The sequence below is a fragment of the Numenius arquata genome, chromosome 4 (genome assembly GCF_964106895.1).
Source record: "Numenius arquata chromosome 4, bNumArq3.hap1.1, whole genome shotgun sequence".
Lineage (NCBI taxonomy): Eukaryota > Metazoa > Chordata > Aves > Charadriiformes > Scolopacidae > Numenius > Numenius arquata.
This window is the reverse complement of record NC_133579.1, coordinates 34,449,994-34,469,426: the sequence shown is the minus strand read 5'-3', so window position 1 is coordinate 34,469,426 and position 19,433 is coordinate 34,449,994. Positions and strand designations below refer to the sequence as shown.

General features: G+C 40.8%; 1 protein-coding gene across 1 annotated transcript in view; it reads right to left on the bottom strand.

Annotated features, from left to right (window-relative positions):
• AHRR (aryl hydrocarbon receptor repressor) overlaps positions 1-18,162 on the bottom strand; it is a 72,083-nt gene extending 53,921 nt beyond the window's left edge. The window contains exons 1-2 of the mRNA XM_074146770.1: positions 18,101-18,162; positions 9,987-10,168 (exon numbers count right to left, since the gene is read on the bottom strand). Of these exons, the coding sequence (XP_074002871.1) occupies positions 9,987-10,168; positions 18,101-18,162 (244 nt within the window). The remainder of the gene's footprint in view (positions 1-9,986; positions 10,169-18,100) is intronic.
• Positions 18,163-19,433: the final 1,271 nt, after the last annotated feature.

Here is a 19,433-nt window from a genome sequence, read left to right as displayed (position 1 = left end):
GTGGATAAGGAATTGGCTGGATGGTCACACACAGAGGGTGGTACTCAATGGCTTGAAGTCCAGGTGGAGAGCAGTGACAAGTGGTGTCCCTCAAGGGTCCGTGCTGGGACCAGTACTGTTTAACATTTTTATCAACGCCATAGACAAAGGGATTGAGAGCAGCATCAGCAAGTTTGCAGATGACACCAAGCTGTGTGGTGTTGTCGATACACCAGAGGGACGAGATGTCATTCAGAGGGACCTGGACAGGCTGGAGAGGTGGGCCCAGATGAACCTCATGAAGTTCAACAAAAGCAAGTGCAGGGTCCTGCACCTGGGAAGAAACAATCCTCAGTATAAATACAGACTGGGGGATGAGGTATTAGAAAGCAGCCCTGAGGAAAGGGACTTGGGGGTGCTGATGGACGAGAAGCTAGACATGAGCAGGCAATGTGCACTTGCAGCCCAGAAGGCCAATCACATCCTGGGCTGCATCAAAAGAAGTGTTGCCAGCAGATCCAGAGAGGTGATTCTGCCACTTTACTCTGCTCTGGTGAGACCTCACCTGGAGTACTGTGTGCAGGTCTGGAGCCCTCAGTATAGAAAGGACATGGACCTGATGGAGCGGGTCCAGAGGAGGGCCACTAAAATGATCAGGGGGTTGGAGCACCTCTGCTATGAGGACAGACTGAGGGAGCTGGGGTTGTTTAGCTTGGAGAAGAGGAGGCTCCGGGGAGACCTCATAGCGGCCTTCCAGTACCTGAGGAGGGCCTAGAGGAAGGCTGGGGAGGGTCTGTTTACAAAGGCCTGCAGTGACAGGACGAGGGGCAATGGTTTTAAGTTGGAGAAGGGGAGATTTAGATTGGATATTAGGAAGAAGTTCTTTACTATGAGGGTGGTGGAACACTGGAACAGGTTGCCCAGGGAGGTGGTTGAGGCCCCTTCCCTTGAGATATTCAAGGTGAAGCTCGACAAGGCCCTGGGCAACCTCGTCTAGTTGGAGATGTCCCTGCTGACTGCAGGGAGGTCAGATTAGATGACCTTTGGAGGTCCCTTCTGGCCTGGACCAATCTATGAATCTATTAATCTATGATCTCCAGAGGTCCCTTCCAACCCCATATCATTCTGTGATTCTGTGATTCTGTGAAACTAAAGAGAAAGCCAGCTAGCAGAAGGAGGTCCATCCTCTTACAACAATGCACAAAGAGGAGATATGGTCCTCTTCCAAGAGTCATCAAAGGTATCCCAAGGGTTAGAGAGATCTCCAGGTTATCCAAGAGGACATGTAGCTCAAAACAGCCTCAGGCGTTTGTTACATGGAGTGAATGGTGTCCCCAAGAAACAAGGGGAAAAGAAAAATGTGAAGCATTGGTATAAGCAATATGTCACAATAAAATAGTCTCTCTGGCAATTAAAAATGTCAAAAAAATCTAGTCAAAATAATCCACTGTTTGAAAATGGGTAACGTAGGGGAGAGTCAATGTGCAGCTGCTTCTCCAGAAATGATTCCTGCCAGATCCTAGGAATGAATATATGCAGCTAGCCTGCCTAAAGTCTTGACAGTTGTACAAAAATTTCACTAATGTAGTATTTTAGCACTTGATTAGATAATGACTTGCAGACAGTAAGTCTTCCTTCAAAGATTTACTTACGTACCACTTATGCACCAGAACACTTTTTCCTCTTTTCAATTGCTATGTTGTTATGAAGATGGTAAAATTAGAGAGCAATAGAGAGCAGAAAAGGTTTCTTTCATGAACATTCCCTTTTTGGCTGAAACACTCTGAATTCTGTGGTAATTTGGATACAATGATTCAATCCAGCCACAGGAATAACCTTACCTGTTACCCACTCTGACCATGAAGATTCCTTCTCAATGCAAGTTGTTGAATATGCTGCCCTAAGAAACTTAAACAGCCTAAATGCTTATAGACAATCTAATAAGCTATGACTGTGCACTACAGCAACACATACCCGAAAGACATTTTATGTACATGCAAAAAGAAAAGTCCTTATTTCTCTTTCAAGAAATAAATCATTCAGGCAGTCCATTTCAGGGGACAGCACCGGGAGTGCTCTAAATCAGTAGAATATGTCTTTAAAAAACAAATTTGTTAAACTGTTCAGTTATGTTGGGGACTTCTTGACTCAAGGTAACAGCTTCAACGTTAGTTAAGCAGAGAACCACAACTGGAATCCTAGATTTATAATTCAAAGTACAGGTTTCATCAAAAACTAGAGGCTTGTTGATAATCTGAAAGCCTCTTATTATTTCCATAATGGAACCCAATATATAAATCATACCAAGAAAAGATAAGTGGAAGTGAAGAGATGGAGTCAAGGAAGTATAATTCCATGATTTTTGATTTAGGCATTTTATCCTGTTCTCAGTGTAGCCTCTCTTATAATCTTTACTGTATTTCAGATATTTTATTATTTTCCTTTCCTATATCTGTTCTAAATATATCCATTACAAAGGACGTGAAGAGAGTCCAATGAAAGGACATGAAGATGATGAACGCACTGGAGCATCTCTCCTATAAGGAGAGGCTGAGAGCCTGGAAAAGAGAAGGCTCAGATGGGATCTCATCAGCATGTATAGATACCTGAAGGAAGGGTGTAAAGAAGAGGGAGCCAGGCTCTTTTCAGTGGTGCCCAGTGATAGGATCAGAAGCAATGGGCACAAACTGAAACACAGGAGGCTCTGTCTGAACATCAGGAAACACTTTTGCACTGTGAGGGTGACTGAGCATTGGCACAGTTTGCCCAGAGAGGTTGTGGAGTCTCCATCCTTGGAGATATTCAAAAGCAAATTTGGACATGGTCATGGGAAACTGGCGCTAGGTGGCCCTGCCTGAGTTGTACCAGATGACCTCCAGAGGTCCCTCCCCACTTCAAACCTTCTGTGATTCACTAAGACAATGGTTTTAAATTTAAGGGAAAGCTTCAGGCTACTGGAACCAGCTAACAAATGAGAGAAGAAATTTTCCCATGGAAATGTATCCAGTATAGGCCATAATTGTAACAATAAACTCAAATGTATGAGTTTAGTTTCAAAATCAGTTAAATCTTGTGGAAAAATTTTCCTTGCTTACATAAAGTAAAATCTGAAAAACATATTTATACTAAAAGAGCAGAACTTGTCGATCCAGAGAAAAACCTTTAGCTGAGAGATTTTGAAAAGAAAACTCTGGAAAAACAGAAATGCAGGGACAGACAGCGGGGGGGGAAAGGATGCCTGATAACCGCTCTGCTTGCACTACAGTAGAATCCTGGATGCTCAGACCAGGAACTTTGGTTCAGGTAAGCAGCACTCATAAAGCAGTGTTGAATAGCATTATGGTGCCAATAATAAACTGAAAGCAAGATCATTCTTTGTTTCCCCACCCACCTCAAATTTTAATTTCTTAATTTTCTGTGAGTGTCACTGGAGTGACAGGCGTGTCACATCAGAAACACATCTGCAAGGTATGGAGTGTGGACTGCTGCACAAAATACTCAAATACTACAATAATAATAGTTGTCCTTCCTTAGGACAGCCTAATCTAAAGAATCTAATGAATGAACCTAAGGAATCTGAATCAATGTAGCAAGAAGCGCATGTTTGTTATTGAGCAATGAGATCAACAGCCATGGACACAGTAGGAGGATATGAAAGCTGGAACAGACTACAAGTAATTGAGGATACTGAAAATCAGGCCAGCTGGGAGGAATCCTTTGTTTCTTTCGTTTTAAAAGGGATAAATCCAATTTCCATTAAAGATAAACATTGGTGGGAATTGGATGACACCAAACACATAAATGAGTAAAAGGAAATGACCCACTAATATAAATGCTAAATCAGAAGAAAGACAGAAGCCACACAGTGTGTGCTATCCTGACAGAACTGGGGAAAAAAATATATAAAAGAGATTTAATTGAAGGAGAGAAATGGAACAGAAGGAGGGGGGACAGCTTGGTGAAAGTGACCAGGAAGTCCTGGAACCATTGGTTCTTCCACAGCAGCAATCCAAGGCACAGCAACATGAAGACACCAAACCTAAAGAAGGGAGACACCTGGAGAACTGGAAGGCAAAACCTCAGATATCTAAGGAAAGTAGGAGCTGGATGTTCTTTCAACAAACCAATGTGTAGGGGTTAAGCATAAACTATCTTGGTGGCAGTGAGGAGTGGGAAATACAAGAAAAGACCATCTTAACAAAATCTTGAGTTCTTCAATTACTGGAAGCTCACAGAAAATATATTTTAAAATTAATAAAACAGAGCACAAGTGTATAAGAAGAGAAATAGAAAAGCTAATGCATAAAATAAAATGTAGCAAGAAAGGGAAGGTTATAAAAAGCACACTGGAAGTCCTTTGCCCATACAAGGTTGGGAAAAGAGTTTTCTGCTATTCAGCAGAGGGGGAGCTCCAGATAATGCAGAAAAAAGAAGATTACGTGTTTATTGCCTCTTTTTGCTCCCATCAGCTAGGATCAGACAGATACTGCCACTAAACATCAGCATCAAGACTAGCACCTCTGGTGCTTGAATGAGTTTAATATTTGCAAGTTAGTTGTATCTGGTGAGACTCATTGCAGCATATTCTGGGAATGAGCTGAAGCACGCTCAGAGCTGTTAGCTATTAGTCTACGAGAAATCATGACAGAAAGGGGAGATTTTGAAAGACTAGAAGAGGGCAAACATGGAGCTTATCTTTAGAAAGCATGGGAAGAGGAAACCATAGAATAGTAGGACCACTAAACTGAGCTTTAATCCCTAGGAAAATTACTGAAGAAAAATATCAGACGGCCTATCTGTAGAGATGTAAAGGTAATAAAAAAGAAGTAGAAATCAACAGATCTGTCAAGGATATGTTGCCATGTTACACTGAATTATTTACCTTCTACAACTGGACACGTGGATGGGAAGAATAGACATTACATGTCTATAACTTTAAAAAAGCTATTCCTACTGTCTCACAATGTTTTCATAAGTAAAATGAAGAACCTTTTGGAAGGGGGTCCAAGCTTACTTAGAAACCATCATCTGAGAAAAGATATCAGCCATTTGCTGTACAATGGAAGGATGCATTGCATGTACTCTGGATTAATTTTGAAAACAAGACAAAAACAGAGCAAGAATGATTAAAGAAAATATAGCCCTTGAGAAAAAAAAATGAAGGAGCAAGGCAGGGCTGTCTTGTCTAAAGAAAAAAAGACTGAGGGAAACATGGAATACCTTCCCTGCTGTAAAAGCTCAGGTGCCATGAGAAAAGGGAATAAATTGTTCTTCCATAGAAGGAGGGCTTAAACTCAGTAAGAGAGCTCCAGCTTGGATGTTGGGGATTGCCAGGGAAGATGTGGAATCACTCATGTTGCAGATCTACAAAAGCATTAGACAAAGGACCCTCAGGTTTAGGCACAGGTGATTCTTTACCCAGGAAAGTCCATTACAGGCCTGTTTCCTAAAATCTTAAATTCTGCATGGAAACAGATGAACTAACATTTGTAGACAAATTTCTTAGACTGTACTGTAATTCAGTTTAAAATCCATGTATAATGGCAGGTCAAACAACATCTCCATGCTTGACTATCATTAATTTTGGAAAGAACTGGATTACAATTTAAAAATAAATTTACAGAAGCTTTGAATATATTTATTCACAGAGTTAATCTATGACTCTCTACATTCCTTATTTTGTCATCCTTAAATCTATCAGCTTTTCAGCTTTCAAAATGAAATGAAGTCTGGAAGTAAGAAACTACAGAGAAAGCACTGAAGCTTGAAATAAACACAGAGAGTAAAAATAATACTACAAGGGAGTTTTTTGTTGGGATGACACTGTTTTTGTGTGTGCATGCATGTCTCTGTGTTTGCCTATGTGTATTTGTGTATAAAAACAAAATACACATTTCTGCATGCATAAAATGACCAGATGGGAAAAATAGCAAGTTTTTAAATGAAATTACTTTTTACATAAATTATGTAGTGAAGGATTTAAAATACCCCCAGTCTATGTTTGCCATCTAAGACTGTACTCAACAACATCAGTTATCATTTATAAGGAATACTTATGGCTAAAAGGACTAACATTAATGAACGGTATGTTGAAGGAAAATTTGAGCGGCCTCCCAGTACAAGGTTAGTTACACCAAGAACTGAAAGATGAGGAGCCCTAGTTGTAACTCTATTGGTCTATCTAAATTGTCATAACTATTTTTCTTTCAGGTACTGGGGTGCTTAAGTTAGCTGTCTCTCAGAAAGGATCTGAGATGCTAAAAGAACAAGGTGCTATTCTTTTTACATAAATTTACAGAATTAATGCATATACTAGAAGGGAACAATTTAAACGATCAACAAACGGGAGCTGGTTTTGAAGTGGAGCAAGACCGACATATTTCCACCAGTGGAAAAACTGAGAAATAAGAGGTGCTAAAGATGTATTGTCAAGAGTAGTAAAGGAAGACAGACTACAATTAACCAAGATGGAATAAGGCCAAGACAGGGGCCCAGCAAGCTCAAGTGGTCACAGCCACTAAGTACCACTCCACTTCCACAGGAGCCCCACCCACGGCAAATTTTGGTCAGGGCCGAATGACCAGCACGGCTTCCTGTAGCAGTTGACGCCTCTCAGTCTAAGCGCTGGTTCAGATCTGTGCCGCTTGATACAAGAGATCTGGTGAGATTGGAAGGTTACTGCTGCGAGCCATTTTGAAGTGCTTATCAGAAAAATGCAAAATGACTAAATGCATATAGCTTGGGGAGAGTGGGGCTATTAATAGAGCCACTGCCAACTGATAACAGAGATACAAAGACTGTAAATCAGGTAGACAGAAGAATTGTTCTGAAGCCAAAGGAAAACATTTCTAAGAATGAGGGAGGGAATCCAACATAGTGACTTAAATCGAATACTAGAAAAATCTGTCTCAAAAACCAGATCTAAATTTTGGAAAAGAACCACGGCTTTGCTTAAACAACTTAACTAAGATGAACTGGCCCCATGCTTCAAGGTACTAACCTGTAATGGTCACCAAAGAGGGAATAGATGGCTGATGAATATTCTCTATCCCCTAATACCTAATTCTCTGCAAAATTATTTTCATATTTGAAATCAATATGGTAAGGTCACTCCATGCCTTTCAATTGGCTATTGATCTTTATAAATACAATATTTGTGCTACACACTGAGTATTGCAGTGTAGCTACTGAAAGGACACCTAGTGGTAAGTAAACGAGTATGTCTAGAAACCGCGGGGACTGTTGAAGGTGTGTAATGGTAATTGTTATGGGAATTGCTGAACTTTTATGGGTTAAATCTGCCTGAAATGTCATATATGAACTTATGTGCCAAATAGCACTATTCACAGTTTTTAAAAAATGGCATACAGCATTCTTACAAGCACTTTTTAAAAACATGGAATTTAAGCTTAACTTCCTTAAAACTCACAGAACAGGCTTTTAAACAAAAGACACACATGCCTGTGTGTCATAGATTACAAATTTCAATGTCATGAATCCCCACTGCATCAATTTTATGAATATCAGATAGCTGAACAGAACTCATTACAGATATGTTTTGCGTGATATTCAAGTCAAATTTCCACCATCATTCCTTGGGTCCTCTATTGTGCCACTGTAAAATATCCGAAGCAATTCCTCCGTTCTTGTCTTTCTCTCCTATGAAGACAAACAGTTGAAGCATATAAACTGTACACATTTGAGCTAATTTCACTCTTTTTCTTTTTTTCTGTCCACTCAACTTTATAGTCACTTCTGGCCTGTGTTTATTCCGCACCCCTTAATATGTACTAATGCCCTTGTGACCAGGAGATGCCCACAACAGAAAGCTGTATTCCAGATGGAGTCATGCTGGTCTCATGCAGAGAGGGATTATAACCTTCCTGTGTAGTGACATGCTGCCTCTGGGCAAACAGACCAAAATCCACACTTGGATTTCTTGTTTATGTCAACATATCGTATTACAAGCATAGAACAATTTGCTGACCACTGTCCCTCTTTGATTATTGTTTTTAATCCAGGTTTGTCTCTTCTATTGAACACCAGTTCCTTTGGATTAATTTTCCCTGAGTGAATTAGTACGGATTTGCTAGGTCAGTTTTTCCAGATACATTTTATTTTATCCAATTTTATAATATCTCTGTACGCCACTGGTCTGTTCTCTATCCTCACAGTGTTTATAACAGCTCACAACTTAGTACCATCCTTTGATTTAAAAAGCCACAAACAAGCCATTTCTGCTCTTCTGTCCTCTTTCATCACTACAAAGATCAAAACATTGGGATGGATATTTTTGTTTGCTTTTTTTAGGTGACTTCCTACCAAAGTATTTGTTTAAAAAACACCAGATTCTGCCTTATTTCTCCACAACTACGAGGAAGTAGATCGTGATGTGCTATAAAGTTGAGGCTGCAGATCCTGCTTTTACCCAAAGGTTAGCACCCATTCCTCACCCAGCTCTGTTTCCAGGGCTCACCTCTCCTCCACTCCACCCTTCTGAAGCTCCAGCCTGCTCTCTCATCTTAAAATGGCATGTAGTTTCCTTCCTTTACTATAAACAATGCTCTCTGTAACCTTAGTTTCATGATATAAACATTTAAAAATAAGAATGAAGGGAACACAAACTATGTGTTCAGTTAGGTAATTTGGGGATTAAATTAAATGAAATCTCTCGAAACATGGAACATTTCAGAGTAATGAAGTCTGGTTTTACTTGTTTTCCTCTTATCCCATCCCTTTAAAAAAAAGGAGACAATGGATCTTAGGAACTCTGGCAGAAGGGCAGTAGAGGCAGCTGAAGACAGCTTATTGCTTGTGAATCCACGAGAAATGAAAGTAAAGCTCAGAGGAAGGGGCTGTAAGACTAAGGTATGTGTTCAAAGGGAAAGAGAGGCACTCTGTAAACTGCAGGATGCTGGCGGCTGGGCAACCAGCTGCCACAGTTGACATGGGAGGCTCCTGCTATCAGTAATGTCACCATCTGTAATCTGATGTCAGCTTGTAAAGTGCTCTGCAGTCTGCCAAAGCCTCTTCATACTGGCATTTCTTTTACATTAAAATATATTTTAAAAGCAAGACACTAACCAACAGATATTATTCTCCAGTCAACCCACCAAAAATATAGGGCTCCCTTGTATACACTGTGCATAATAAGGAATAGTAACAGGAAGGAGTAGTAAAGAGTAGTAAAGGAAAAATGTCCATAAAAAAAAATACTTCTGTTTATCTCTGCAGTCCACTGAGAAGTTTTGTTCAATTATACTCCTTCAGGTAGGTATTTTTCTTTCTTTTTTTAAGCAACTCTAGAGAGGATTTTCATTGTTAAATCCCTAATCCGGATTTTCCTCTTGTGAACTCTTCAGCAACAGAAGAAACTAAAAATGTCTGCAAATTTGGAAGAATTCTTGTTATGTACATCTGAACATGCACATTTGGCTTTCACTGTGTGGTGTGCCAGGCAGCTACAAAAACAAAGTGTAGCCTAGTACAGCTTTAGTCAACACTTTAACCTTTGGATCCCACTTATCCTGAAAGAAAGCGATCTTTTTGGCCTTTCAAGCACGCCCATTTCCTCTTGGCATACAGCAAACACAGGTAATACGGCAGTTGCTTGACTTTCACATCATATTTAAACAGGCATTGTGAACATGCACAATAATAGCTTCAAAAAGGGAGTTCCTTTGAATATCTACAGGCATTACATCTGCCCCAAGACTTTTTGCTGGTTTAGGGATTTTACAGTCATGTTTCCCTGTTTCCTAAAGCCTGCTGAGGAAGACTGGGGGTTATCCAATTATTTGGTGAAAAACACACAAATGGCAAAGAAGGAAATGCACAAAATTTGCAACGCAACATCCCATGCACAAAAGTAAGTTCAATAATAGATTATTTCTAATTCCTTTACCAATATATAATACTGCTTGTTAATTTTATTCAGGTTTAGTACAAAACAGCAATAAATTAGAGGGAGACTTTTAATGTGATATTGATATCCTAAAGAGACCTACCTTGAAAGAAACTTTTGACTCGGAGATAGCTGACACTAAGGCGCAAGACAGAAAGTTTGTCCAGCTTCGATATGATGTCAGGTGGAAAAGGCAGGAGGCTGGCCAGATGGTCCAGTTCCGCATTCAGACGGTCCCTGTGTCTCTTCGAAGGATTTGATTTTTCATTCCCAACTGCAGGCCTTCTGTGGTGGAGAACACACTTTCGATTACCTGTTTTACCTCCACATAGTACAACTGGAGACTGAGATGATGTCTGCAATTAGTTGACAACAGGCATATTTAGCCTAGCTTCTAGGCAAATTTTTAATGTTCCTGTCCCCTGCCAAAAAGAGGTTATCATACTGTATTTGCCATAGTGCAAAGACACCGACATTGGCTTCTCTTCACATCTGCCCAGTGAAAAACAGACCAAGAACTAATATCCCTTACTCAGGACCCTCTCACTTTAGGGGAGGAATGGGTGCTGTCTTCATGTTCTAATGAATACCAGGAAAAACAATTCCTCATCTATGTTGTACAAATGAGGGTCAGAACAGCAGAGGAAAATTACCATGACTAATGCATGAACCCATTCAATACCCACTGTATTCATTCAAAGCATCTTCTTTTCCTCCATTTAATGACTCAAAGTTAACCTGTGGGTCAGGAGATAATTAAGAAAAGAGCCTGTCTATAGACATGATTTTAAAAAGTATGGGAAGAAAGGTGAGAAGACATTCTTTCCTCAAGCTCAAAACCTCTGTGAAAATTCTCACATTTACCTTCCAACATCAGTAATAACAAAGATAAGAATTTGTTTTCTCTTTTAAGAACATTGATATTCCTCTCAAAACATAAAGACCAATGTTACTTGGATTTCTAAGCCAAGCACTCCTAGTCCATCCCCCTTCATGTCCCTCTCATGCAGTGGACAGGACCAGATACCTCAGAAGGCCTATTGTGAAAATGCATTAAGATGAAATACATCACAAATGAGGAAGCTCAATTTTGGGGTGTCTTCACTTCTTACAGAACATGTAAGATGCTGTTCTCAAGAGGGAGAAAAGGAAAAGCTGGTGCACTTGCACACAGTCATGGGAACTTGATTTCCAGCACAAGTGGTGGTCAGTGCTGAAGCACAGACTTGTCAATTAAGCAACAAGACCTGAGTGGTAAGTTTGAAAAGGTGGTTATCTCCAGCAGACAGCCATTGCTGGACCCAGCAGTAGTCAAAAAATGTTTTACCCAGGAATGAACAACAGGCCACTGGAGCCCTAAACTACATGGGTCTATGATCTCAGAGGGAGTGCAGCAGCCCAGCGCTATAGCTGAGCTAGCATCTCCCAGGGGACTTAGTGCTGTGCCTGCTGGTCCTCCATTTGCTCCCATAATCATAGAATCATAGAATAGTCTGGGTTGGAAGGGACCTTTAAAGATCACCTAGTTCAAACGCCCCTGCAATGAGCAGAGACATCTTTAACTAGATCAAGTTGCTCAGAGCCCCGTCCAGCCTGGTCTTGAATGGTTCCAGGGATGGGGCATCTACCACCTCTCTGGGCAACCTGTTCCAGTGTTTCACCACCCTCAAAGTAAAAAATTTCTTCCTGATATCTAGTCCAAATCTTCCCTCTTTTAGTTTAAAGCCATTACCCCTTGTCCTATAGCAACAGGCCCTGGTAAAAAGTTTATCCCCATCTTACCTGTAGGCCCCTTTTAAGTACTGGAAGGCCCCATTAAGGTCTCCCCAGAGCCTTCCCTTCTCCAGGCTGAACAGCCCCAACTCTCTCAGCCTGTCCTCATAAGAGAGGTGCTCCAGCTCTCTGATCAATTTTGTGGCCTCCTCCAGACCTGCTCCAAACAGGTCCATGTCTTTCCTGTGCTGAGGGCTCCATAGCTGGACACAGTACTCCAGGTGGGGTCTCACCAGAGCAGAGTAGAGGGGCAGAATCACCTCCCTCAACCTGCTGGACACCTTGCTTTTGATGCAGCCCAGGATACAGCTGGCTTTCTGGGCTGCAAGCACACATTGTCGACTCATGTCCAGCTTTTCATCCACCAGTACCCATGTCCTTCTCAGCAGGACTGCTCTCAGTCCCCCAGCCTGTATTGATGCTGGGGGTTGCCCCCACCCCAACTACAGGACCCTGTACTTGGCCTTGTTGAACCTCATGAGGTTCACATGGGCCCACTTCTAGAGCTTGTCCGGGTCCCTCTGGAGGGCATCCTGTCCCTCAGGCACATCAACTGCACCACTCAGCTTGGTGTTGTCTGCATTAAACAGTACTGGTTCCTGTACAGACCCCTGAGGGATACCACTTGTCATCAATCTCCATCTGGATATCGAGCCATTGACCACTACCATCTGGATGCAACCATCCAACCATTTCCTCATCCACTGAACAGTCCACCCATCAAATCCATATCTCTCCAGTTTTGAGAGAAGGATGTTGTAGGTGACCGTGTCAAAGGCCTTACAGAAGTCCATAGCTCTCCCTTTGAGCACTGATGTAGTCACTCCATTATAGAAGGCCACTAGGTTGGTCAGGCGGACTTGCCTTTGGTGAAGCCATGGTGGCTGTCTTGAATCACCTCCCTGTCCTCCATGTGCCTTCGCATAGGTTCTAGAAGGAACTGTTCCATGATCTTGCCATGCACAGAGGTGAAGGTGACAGGTCGGTAGTTCCCAGGGTCCTCCTTTCTACCCTTTTTTAAAATAGGTGTAATGTCCATGTTCAAGTTCTTAGTGTAGCACATTGACACATTCCTCCTGGCGCACCTTCTCCAGAATAAGACACATGGAGAGAAAAACCAAGGAGAGAAAGACGGAAAAATACTCAAGAATGAGAAATGGTAGGCAAGGAAAATATGAGTGTGCTAACAGTTTCCACCTCACCAAAGGCAAGGGTCATAACCTTATGTAGCTTAGCTGGTGCTCCAGTGGAGAATTAGAGTAAAACTATTTATTTGTAGCACTTTACTACTGGTTTTCCATGCTCCACACATTTACTATATTTTTCAATCATAATTTTAATTTTGAGTACATATTGGGCACTAAGTTTTTTGGAGTAAACCCCAAAGTTCAGTCATCCTCACTACGACACCAAAAGGGTGTCTGACCTGTGGAGAGCAGTAATTTTGTGGGAATATAGCCTATGGCTGAGTAGACGCTAAAGAACATAAGCTTTTACTAATTGCTTTTTACATCTGACAAAACAGCTGAAGCATGGAAGTAATTTAGGACAGAAAAAAAATTAATTCCAATAAGGAAAATCAGACTGATGAGTTCAAGGGCTAAAAATTGTCAAGAATAACATGGAATAGAAACAGAAATTGTTCAAACCTATTTACCACACAAAAATAGTGACTGTTCTGTGCCAGAGAGGTATGGTTTGAGGCAATTATGTGAACTGCATTTGTACTGAGCATAAGGAACAGTTTTCTGGAGATTGTAGGGAGCCGTGTAAAAACACTACAGGACAGAGTCTTCCTGAAAACTCAAGGAAATGATTCAGTAAGGGAGTGAATCCAAACAAACAGGGGTTTGATGTAAATGGTAATTAGGTGCCAAGTGGATGCAATTTAAAACAATGTAAGTTCCATGGAAAGGCTAGCTTAGCTATCCATAAACAGAAAAGAGCAGGCGGGGAAATTCTTCAATGAGCTGTTTTGAGGCAAATGGAAATTCTAGCCCTTATTTTGAGCTGCAAGGAGAAGGTGCCTGTTATGTTTGTTTTAAAACAGGGATTCTCAAACGGTGTAAACCAGGTCGGTGTAAACCAGATGGAAGCAAAGCCATTTGGCACTCTGTAATACCTCTTTTACTCTGCTTTTCATGCACCACGACTACAATAAAGTAGCACATGTAATTAAAACAATAAAGCTGGCATTTCCTTATTTGCATTGTTAAACCACCCAAATCCTGCTCTGCAGTAACAAGTACTTGTACCCGTACAAGACCCACCTCACCAGTCCCCGTTCGGTAGCAACTGCTTGTGGGAGCTGGTGCAGAGAACATTTTCTGTTTTGGTGGTACATAAGGCATTCAGCCATTTGTGCTTTAATGATTCCGTGTGACACAAAGACCCGCCACTAGTGTAAACCAGTTTGGTGAGCTTGCAGAGGAATTTCCTGCAGTTACATCTCTCTGATGTTCACTACCCTCTGAGGGAGCCCTACCCTCTTAACGAAAAGTTCACTCTGAATCAAGTTTTTAAAGTATGCTGAAGTGTTAAACCAGCAGATGATCTAAACTGAGAAAATCTAATCATTTACTATGACGGCAAGGTTTCAGTAAGAAGGGAAAGGGAAGAGGGAGATCATGAGATGCAACAGATAGGCTAAGTAACAGCAAGATGATTACCATGAAGGTACTGACCAGCACCCGCAGCCACACAGCTGCGCTTGGGCATTGCACTGGCATCCTGGCAGAGCTGAGCTCCAGTGCCAGCTGTGCATCTGCAGATGTTCACCATCTCCTACAAGCGAAAAGGACTGAAAGAGAGAAAGCTGTTTGAGGGAAAGAGGGCCCTTTTCCACCTTCTAACTCTTCTGGGTCTTCATAGCAATGAAAGGAGGAAGCAGAACTAATGGTCAAGACATCAGACTGGCAGAGCAGATGAGAGGTAGGATAGTGTGATACCAAGTAAGAGGAAGGGCTATGCCACAGAGGGCTTTAAAATGAGAACTACGAAGCAGAAGAGAGCTGCACCTCCTGAGGTCTCTGTTTACCCTGGCACTGGTACAGTTCTGGCTGAAGTGGGCAGTTTGGAGCTGTAAAACATTACAAGAAACATTTTGTGGAGAGAGGGAGTTTTACAAGATGCCAGAGTTTGAGACGAAGAAGTGGCTGAAGCTCTCAAATGGTAACTGTCCTGAAGCATTGCCTTAGCGTTTCTAGTATAAATATTAATTTCAGCACAGTGATTTTAGTTTGAGGTTAAAAACAAGATCTCTTTAGTTTTCAGATGCTTGCATTACCAGTAAAATGTTAGATTTCCACAGGAAGCAAACACTTGGTAGAAAATATTTCCTTTAGTCAAAGCTCTAGTTCTCTGGCTGAAAAGCATATCTGATGGAAAATTTTCAATCAGTCTGAGCTCCAGGTGTTTGAACAGAGTCCGTAAAAGCCAAAATTCTTTAGTGCAGACCACATCTAATGAGGCTTGTTTGGAAGCTTTCTGGGGCAAAAGGAGAACAGCTAGGGATTTTATTTATTTGCATGTGTAAAAGTAGAATTTGAACCCAATGTATTGTCTGAAGAACGGCAACCTAATGAAATAGTATCTCCTAGTTGAGTGTAGAGAAGATGACAGAAACATATTAGCTCCTCCTGATAAAACAAGTTTTCCACACATTCTTCCACAGTCTTATGGGTGTCTGCATTCTCCTGTGGAGCTTCTTCAAACATTTTCATCTTTACTCTATAAAGCTACCTCAGAATAGAATTTCTGTGCCTGAAAAAAACATGAGCAATGATCATGTTCATGAGCAATATCATTCTGTGATAGACTGGATTAAAAGCCAGCTGCAGGATCACCACCTGGCTTGACAGCCTGATCACAAAAACCTGATGAAGAGGCAGAGTTGGCCTTCTGGGATGCACTAAGTATGGGTAGATGTGAACGTTCCAATTGTTCTGCAGAGGGGAAAGCTGCACCTCTGTCCTTTAAATCATGACCTTTGAAAGCACTAATCCATGAATCCCTACAGAAATCCAAGTATCCTCCTCAGACTGGCACCTGAGCTCACTTATACCTCTGCCAAGACAAAGTTAAATTCTAGAGGCTATTAATGTTAAAAAGAGAGGAATCATCACTAGGACTGGCCAAAAAATTCTTATCAGCCTTTTTTCCTGTGAAAAATTAGGTTTTTCAACAGAACAAATACCCCTCCCAGAGCAGGTGACAGTGTGATTCATTACCAGAATGATAGGGGAAAAAGTAGAACAAGGCTGTGAATGAAAATGTGCTCTGCTATCAAACAAGAGAAAAAAACTATAACAAATACAGTACAACATGGATCAAAATCATGGTTAAATATACTGTTCCATTAATAGGCTTTGTCTACCCTTCTAAATTCAAGATAAATTATTTGAGGCAGCATAACAGTAAGGATACCTCGGAGTCTTGAAATGTCAGTAAGATCTGTAGGACTGAAGGACATAGACCGTGAAAGGAGCTCTGTCAGCCAGTTGGTCTTGGGCATTCAGAGCCCCTTTAGATAAGAGTTAGGAAGTCCCCAAGTGAGGGAGTGAGCACAGGAAAGGCTCACCAAAGACCAAGCCCACAAACAGATGTTTGAGGAAGTGTTGCTAGCAACTAAGAAATCATCCTCAGCAAGTGATAAGTAACTAACCACAGAAAACAGAGGGCTATCTCCAGTGTGGGAACTCAGGATTCTACTAATCTAAACGATTCCCTTTGTTTGAACCAAAACTAAGTTTCTTAATCAAAATTGTCTCTGTCCTGGCTGGTCACGCTCATGCTCAGGTACCCGGACTACAGTCTCATCGCAAAGTTCTTTTCAAGGAGCATTACTTGCAATGGCTTCCAAGGTAAAAACTTGGTTCCATCAAAGTGAGAATTTGCTTCTGATTTTGTTGAAACCAGAACTTCAAAAAAGGCTAATGAGGACATTTCTGTCCTTTGTTAGCAGTTAGTTTCCTTAACCATTGCATTTATCTAGAAGTCATCTTTGAGAGAAGTTCTTCTAGCTAGCTATATACTCTCCAAACATGAAGCTTAATGTTTCTCAAAGCCACTGTAACTCTCCCTCCTTTCTCACAAAAGTTATGATCCATAAACTGTTCTGCACAGAGGTAATTTCATGTACTGGAGCGGTTCCACATCTCATGCAGTAATAAAGTTAAATATCCACATCCATACTTGAACAGCAGTGCAGAAATACTACATACGTTTTGGATTTAACACTCAGGTTTTGCAGAATCATTTTCTTATGTCATTATCTTTGCCTATTGAAATTGTCACCTAATATATTTTTACAGTAAAAGAAATATATTTTAAGTGGGAACAAGTGGTTCATGTGCAAATACTCTCCAAAATCCAAACAAAATCAACAGATTTCACCCAAACATTCAGAGAAACTTCCCTTTGAGTTCAGACCATTAGATACAATTTTAAGCCAAGTGGGTTATTTTTAGAATGTCTGAACAAATGAAAATAGGGAAATCTATTTTTGTTACCTTCTCATCCTTAAATTGTCTGTGAAGGCCACCAGTGCTAGTTCATAATTTTAACACAGTAAAAATGTGTGTTTCATAACCATATAATCAAGTGTAACACAGAAGATGTGGGATGATTATATTAAAAAGCTTCATTTCACAGAGTGATTTATGACATCTGGAAATCATTTTACATTTGAGTGATAGCAACCTTTCTTGCCTCCCATTTTATGCATCTTGTAGTAACAACTTCCCATTGCCTTTTTTCTTTTTCTGCTTTGTCTTCACACATACAATTCCTCTCTCCCATTTTTCTTCTAATGAAAGTGATCCCATAGTAAATAGTGGTTCAAAAATTATATGTTCTTTATGCAAAAAGTGAGTCACCAGCCTGCTTTTTCAGTTGGCTGAACTGACCCACTTTCCAGGCTCACACATGTGGACTTAGCGATGCCCCAAGCAAGGCTAAGCCAAGGAAGAGGGAAGGGGGCCAGCGCAAAGCACTGGTGCCACTCGACACACAGCTTCTCAAAAGGCTCCTTCAACAAGCAGCAGGGAACACAGAAGGGCGGAGGTGGAAGCCACCCCTCCAGCCCATTGCCCAGCTGACATTTGGTCCACCAGTATCTCCTGCCTATGAGAAAGCACTGTCCCTCTCCACTCCTCACAGAAATGTACTCTGTACTACACTTTGGTACACACCACAGCCACCACTGGCCTTCTCCTGGGACACCAAGTGATGGGTAGGGATGTTTTGACCCATGCTCAGCATCCTTTCAGGAACCAGTCTTAACCATGAAGAGCCAGCCTCCCGACCAGGGGTTTCTCACTGCAGAGAAAGAGATTAGGTCTCTCCTGTGTCAGTGGACCATAGGAGGAAGGGACTCCTTCTTCTACCTCATTGCTAGCATGTATGTTTGGAGGAAGATGTCTCCTGATGAATATGATACTTAACTGTTTCTGAATGGGTTTCCTCCTTTTTCTCCCAGCATATAGGCATTCCCCCGGAGGAATCATTGTTTTGATGCTGAAAAACAAAAGGAATAGATTTCTTAGTTCAGAGGTTTCTGCGTTTCATACCACTGTACAAAATGACAGCACCAAGAAAGTTCAACTGAGGAAAATGTTTGTTCCTTCAGTGTGGCATTCAACAACACTAAAAAGCACAGTGGCATTAGTTAAGATAGAAGCTTAAGGCTTATTCCAATTTCCTACCTTAATATTATTAGAATATTGATGTTTATATTCAATTTTCATTTTTTCAAATTAAGCATACTATACATGGTATAAAAATGGGTACAAAATACATCCTGTTTACTCAATATCTAAAAATTAATTTTTTTTCTTTCTAGGCTCATTTTTAAATTCAGCTAAACGAATAAGAATGAACAATACTGCCCATCATCTTCTGCTGGAGGATTTCACAGCTTTTTAAATATACAGAAATATTGTCTTCCGTTACTGACACTGTGATAAGTAGGATGCATTTATTCAAATCAGCATTTTTCCTGGTCTTCACATCCTCATTTTTAAAGACTGAAAGTATATCTGTTGGCAGCTCAAGAAGTGACACACAGTATTGTGGTTAGCACTAGGATCCAATGCAGTGCTGATGGAGGTGATGATTTTCAGAGAAAACTTAACCTTATTGCTCTAGGGACATACATTGCAAGCTCTGAAAAAAAAGTCTTTGCATTCAGTCTGTTTAAATCTTCTGGTGATTAGCCAAATAACAAAGTCTCTTGATTTTCTGTCTGAAAGAGTATTTTAGAGTTGCTGTTCAACTGTGGGTGCACGCTGCCTGAGAGGTTACTATATCTCAAGAGTATTTGGTGCTTTATGTAAGATGTAAAATTAAGAGGAACTCCTACATCACTGAATCAAATCCTATGCTTTTGAAGACACCTATATCATATAATGCAAATCATAAACTTACTGAACTTCATTTATAAACCATTTAGAGGAACTTTGCTTTTCATTGAAAGACAGCTTTCTGATAACTAGAAACCTTTTGCTTTCCAGCTTAAATTTGTTCATGGTCATTTTATGCCCATTTGTTCTTCTGCCAACATTGTCTTTTGGTTTAAATAGCTCTTCCTCCTCCATTGTGTTTACTCATTGGTGTATTTTTAAATATCAGTCATATCTTCAGTCAGCCTTCATACTTCTATTCTAGGACAACCCAAACTCATTTATTCGTCTCTCATGTTACAAGCTCTGTATTCTTCCCATCATCTTAGGAGCCTCTTCTACCTCATTTCAACCAATTTGTCTAGCACATAGTCATG